The sequence below is a fragment of the Epargyreus clarus genome, unplaced genomic scaffold (genome assembly GCF_041222505.1).
Source record: "Epargyreus clarus isolate Ecla_fem2 unplaced genomic scaffold, WU_Ecla_fem_2.2 ptg000007l, whole genome shotgun sequence".
NCBI classification, from domain to species: Eukaryota; Metazoa; Arthropoda; class Insecta; order Lepidoptera; family Hesperiidae; genus Epargyreus; species Epargyreus clarus.
This window is the reverse complement of record NW_027332215.1, coordinates 22,345,984-22,351,983: the sequence shown is the minus strand read 5'-3', so window position 1 is coordinate 22,351,983 and position 6,000 is coordinate 22,345,984. Positions and strand designations below refer to the sequence as shown.

Below are 6,000 nucleotides of genomic sequence, written 5' to 3'. Positions count from 1 at the left end.
AACCGGAGCCCTCTTAGTGCGTTGCCCCGTCGGGCTCAGTTAGCCCGTCGCCCAGGTGAGCTTGGCGCTCGCCACACCGTCTAGTGCGTACGACGGTATGCGACCACACATACCGCCGTCTTTCCCGGGGCCACTGGCTGGGCGGTTCTAGCTCCCACTCTTGCCACCCGCAACCCCGGAAGCCCCCTTTTAGTCGCCTCTTACGACAGGCAGGGGATACCGTAGCCCTATCCTGGTCCCGAAACTACAGGGACACAGCGCCGGGGGCCTTTACGTACGCCCGCGGCGACTCCTTCTCCGAGCGGGTTCAGCGCGCTCCCTTGCTCGTTCGGCGTCTTCCTTCGCGGACATGACAACGTCGCAAAAGGTGATCATGCCGTCCCAGGCTTCGCTGCGCTGAACCATCGCCCCGACGATGGCCGACGGAGAGAGATCCGGTCCCACTTTTTCGACGAGGACCCGCCGCTGCGATTCCCACGCTGGGCAGTACTGCAGCGTGTGCTGTGCGGAATCCTCGTCGTGCCCGCAATGATGGCACTGGTCCGTCTCCTCTCTCTGTATCCTGTTCAGATACTCACTGAAACAGCCATGTCCGGTGAGTATCTGAGTAAGGCGGTAGGTCACTCTACCCCTGCTCTTCAGCCAGGCCCGAAAGTTCGGTTGGATATGTAGCCCTAAACACCACCCATGTACGATTCTTAATCATGCCGGTAAACAAAACCGTGACGGACCCGCCATACCACCGTAGACAGGAGATACTATAGCCCTTATAGATATAGCTTGTTCTAGTCTCAAATAGTATGGGACTATGGGAAAACATGTTTTTCATATTTACATTTGGAATTTTATTCTGGTACTGGTAAAAACAGTAATCAAAGTTGTTGTTCAGGTAATGTTGTGTAGGAACTTTGGAGCCCTCCATTGAGATACCGCGCTCCAACCACTAGATTATCACTGATGTACTTTAATAACAGAGAAACAGATGAATACCAAATTTCAACGAATTGGGTCCAGTAGTTAGGAAGCTACGATACGAGGGATAGGGATTCCGATTTATTTTTTCGTATGGAACCCGCAAAAAAGTTACATGATGTACCTATATCTCTGCTGCGATATAGGAACGTCTACAGGGTTTCAATATAGCCCTTATATCAGTGATGTCGGAAATGTTTTAATATGCAGATTTGCATGGGGGACAGCCATACGACAGGTTTAAAAGTAGGAAGCATAAGTGACCAAATATAAGTCGAAATTGGTTCGTGTCCGGATTCCGTATAACCAAGTAATAAGGTTCCGTTTTTACGTTTTCCGTTTTAAAAATTACTCGAACGCGTTAGATATTCAGAGGGGATAAAGTGAACCCAAACGAAGCTACCATTCAATACACTGACGATTCAGGTATTGTAACGAAAGTCAAGGCGATTTTAAGATCATAAATTTAATACACTCGAGCTTTTTCTCGAGCTACCTCAGATTTTTATAAACATCTTGTGTTGCATTTTTTCCACCGTATGAGATGTAAATTGTTGGTACGCATTTCACCTTATAGTTAACCCGATCGTATCTTAATCTGATACTCTCAAGTATTTCATGCTATCGAATTTCTTTACGAATCGGATGTTTTTTTTATAATATATGAGCAGCAGACGAGTATGCAGTCCATCTGACGGTACTACCGCCCATGGACATCTGTAATCAACCCCAGGTGGGATCAATTATTCCTATCTGAGGTCGGCCACAGATGCGCCGCTACCGCTGAGGACTAAGCTCGATCGCTTTGGAAAAGTATGTCTTCTATACCACACCCTTCAAACAAGAACACAGCAGTGTTTAACGTTGCTGTTATGAGGCAGAAATAGGTGTGCCGGTGGTGCCGCCGGAGTCGAACCACAAAGGATTCTACCACTTTTAAATGATTGGCTGTCCTACACGCGTTCTCCTGTCTAGAGAGCTAATATATCGTCGCGACATGGACGTACCCATTGGGCTGGATATTAATCACCTCCCTACTAGTCGCCACTACGATTTTTTAAAGTTTCCCTCGATTTCTTGGGTCTGTCATCATCAGACCCTGATTTCCTTATAATGGGACCACCTTTAAAATATCTTTTTTCTAACAAAAAAAAAATCATCAAACAAAATCGTTTCATAAACGACGAAAACATATATACGGTCGAATTGACAAACGTTCTCCTTTTTTGAAGTTGGTTAAAAAAACTATTACTTTTAAACGAAAACTACGCGGATTTATATTGAAATGGTTAAACATATAGGTCATGACAATTAAAACAAAACAATTTAGAAAGATCATTGTTCTCTACAGCGATTCAACTTTGGAAGTATCACATACCGAGCGCGGCAGGGGGCAACGTCCCCGTTTTAATGGCAGAGGGTGTCCACACATTCAGAGGGGAGTAGAATGGAAATTTCTGGGGCACTCTCTCCCTTGCGACAGTTCGTAAAGGGTCGTTCAAATTAACGTGAAAAATCAACTAGTTTTAAGTTTGTACGTAGTTGATATTCCATTGCCGATATGAGCAAAATCCACTTGGTAGGTTTAAAGATACAACCTGTAAAGTTTGTCAGGACAATTTCAATTTTTGGTACACATTACAAAACTTTAACTGCAATATTCCTAACTTTGTACAAAGTTACTACAAACTATGAAATAGTTACAACCGATTTCATTGCGTAAATTGAACCTAATAACTATTTTATAACACACGGCCAATGTCAATGCTTCAAGATTTGTAAATATAAAAACAATACCATCGTTAAGTAGGCAGGTACCTACTTTATATACCACTTAATATCTACCTCAACATTAAAGGTAATATAAACCTATACAACTATAAGTGTAATCATTCAATTAAATTACTTCTAAACTCACAATGAGTAATAAAATGTACTCCTAATCTAATAAACAATAACCTGTCATCACGTCTGTTCACAAGTTAAGAAAAAATACTTAAAATAAAAACAAATAAGTACAAAAATACCATAAAACGATTTGCCAACGATTTCGTATTAGTTTTATAATATTAACTTAACAAATGTGCACATAATCTACACAACACACACTTTAAACGAACTTTATTCATGTAATTTATTTTGCAGCTCCCGCAAACCGCAACTTCCATCTGACAGTTGGTGAGTGTTGCTACTTGAAAAATGTTATTTGTGCCTGTGGTTTCTGTGATTGTTTCAAGCTAAACGAAAATACTAAAAGTAGTGATACCAAAAATATTTTATAAAAATCAATTTTTAAATACTAGAAACAGGTTTACATAAAGATAGACAAGCTTGCGATAAACTGATTGACACAAAATGGTAGATTTTTCAACAGTAAGGGCGTGCCTGCCAAGCGGGTCTCGTTTAACCACTCGGCTATAGTCGGCGTCGGCATTCGGCGTTAGATTTCGCTCGTCTCAGTAGCCTGCAGTGGCACACGCGTTGAATCATCGAACTCTGTTTACTGCAGTCGAAATATAATATTCGGATTTTTTCTAATTTATATTATATTAAAGTAAAATGATATAATTTAATGTTTTGTGGTGGAATATTTTAAAGCAGCAAATCACATGTAAGTAAATATTTTGTAGTCTAGACACTAGAACACCTAGATTGTTTACAAGTTTTTTTGAAGATTTACGACGAGTAGAGTTCTTTCAAGGTGACTCTTTTGTTTTTATGAGATAAAGCATATTGTGTACTGTCCATTTAATATTTTTAATAAACTTTTAGTTTAATTTAAAGTTAGTTATACGAGTGTTGACATTGGTTAAGTTATGCATTTCTTTGCAGTGCCCATGCAGTGAAAGTTACGTTACTTACGAAATATGTGTTTGTGAGCCCCTATGGGGAAAATTAAATGTTTTACGTTAATTCTAAGTGCGATATCATATTTCTTTCATTGAAATTAGTACGAAGGAATAAGTGAGTATATTATTTAAAAATAAATAAAGTTCACGTGAACTATAAACTTTTTAACTAGAACTTTTGTATGATATTTCCGCACATACTGTACAATATTTCGTATTAGCAGTTTATATTAGTCTGTTCTTGTATCTTGGTCATGTTTTAGGTTAGTTTTGAACCTTTTCAAAAACTTTTATGTTAATTTGTAATTGTTTAAAACAAAAATATTAATATATGTATTGTGATTATTTATAAAGATGATAAATGAATTGCAAATATAATATGAGTTTAAAAAAATAAAAAATGTAATAAAAAAATACTTAAAAATGTAATCATGTACTTATATAAGCAATTTTTATTTTTACTTAGAATACATGTTGGTTAAAAAAAAATAAAAAATGTAATAAAAAAATAATTAAAAATATAATCATGTACTTATATAAACAATTTTTATTTTTACTTAGAATACATTTTGGTTACTGTACAAAGTGTAATGGGATATATTGGTTGTTATACTAGGTTTATTTCACCATTTTTCTTTGTCACCAGTGGCCAAGATGAGGCCAAGATTTCCTCGGTGCCGGCCATCCTCCACCCGGATGCTGGCCTTGCTGGTGCTGGTGCTGGGCTTCGGGATCTACTGCTACTACTATGCTTCTTCTCCAACTTCTTACAGTAAAGCAGGTAAGACTTTAGTAGTTTGTATTTATTGTTACATTTCCTTTGATATTGTTGCGTTATTTTTTACTTTTTTTGTTTTTTTTTTTTTAAGTTTTATTTTGTCATTGTAAGACACTTCTGTTTTTACTACTGAAATCTACATATGCTTTAAACTAATGTTTTAAATAAGGGATTGAAGTAAAAATATCATTCTTAAGAAACTTCTAATATGATATGTGAAATAATACCAAGAAATACAAAAATAAACTTGTAAGCTATCCAGACAAATTGAAAATATATTGAACTATTTCTGTCACTTATAAATATTCTTGTTACATAATAAATTAAAAAACAACAAATTAAGAAAGGAAAAGTTGAACAGAAATAGAATCTTAATTATCTTGTACTGGATTTTCCCACTTATTGTCTGTTATTAACAACATGATGAACTCACTTATAGTTTTACATTCATATGTGCATCACTACTTGGATGCCTATTTTCAATAACACAGAAACTTATTAAGTTTAAAAATATTTTTTCTTGGAAAATACTTGGAACACCATGTCAATAAAAAAAAATACTACACTATATATATATATTTAAATTGAAATTGTTTGTCTGTTTAGTTTTATTTTTTATATTTATTTAAATATCCCATTTAGTATGTTTTGTTATTTTTCCAAAACATTAAAAATGATGGATTCACATATTTCGAATAATAGTACTTCAGTTAGTACTAACTTACATTCGAAGTTAAAAGCAGAATGTACAAAAATGTTAAAATTTGGAGTAACTGTCTCTAACACATTGTGAGCCGGCAGCCAACGCCGGCGGTACACACGATATTTCAGGAAATTCCAGATTGCTGAGGTGAGGTGTAAGTAATTCAATAGCAAGGTATGAACCGGTACTTGAACTATTTTTGCGTTACCAAAATCCTAAACACCCACTTAAGAGTTTGGTGATATGAAGTTGGTTACAGATACATTGACCATTGAAAACTAAAACTACTTTGGAATGCCTCGTGTTCGACCGTATGCTGCTGCGACTTCATAATACGCCTGTCATTAATTATCATGGATAATTAATAACATATCCAATTTTTGCCTATAGAAACAAAAAATAACAATGTCGAGTATACAGAATTTGTCAAATGTCGCTCTTTGGCAAAACACTGGATAGACTGATTATTAATAACAGCTGGTAAGTGTCGGTCTATCACGACGGTTAATTTTAAATTCAGACATACGTTCACAGATGTTGGCAATAAAAATACCTTTTGCGTACGGAACCCTAAAATAGGAGTACGCTTTTGATTACACCGATCGAAAACTGCAATTATTTTACGGCGTTAATGAATTGCATGTGATGAGCCAAGGTTGCAAGCGCATGCAATGGGGGGCTGGCCGCTGGCTCGCTGT

General features: G+C 36.8%; 1 protein-coding gene across 1 annotated transcript in view; it reads left to right on the top strand.

The window, feature by feature from the left end:
• The first annotated feature begins 3,398 nt into the window (after positions 1-3,398).
• Positions 3,399-6,000, top strand: part of alpha-Man-IIb (alpha-Mannosidase class II b) — a 112,264-nt gene continuing 109,662 nt past the window's right edge. Inside the window, exons 1-2 of the mRNA XM_073075114.1 lie at positions 3,399-3,583; positions 4,468-4,602. Of these exons, the coding sequence (XP_072931215.1) occupies positions 4,476-4,602 (127 nt within the window). The 5' untranslated portion in view covers positions 3,399-3,583; positions 4,468-4,475. The remainder of the gene's footprint in view (positions 3,584-4,467; positions 4,603-6,000) is intronic.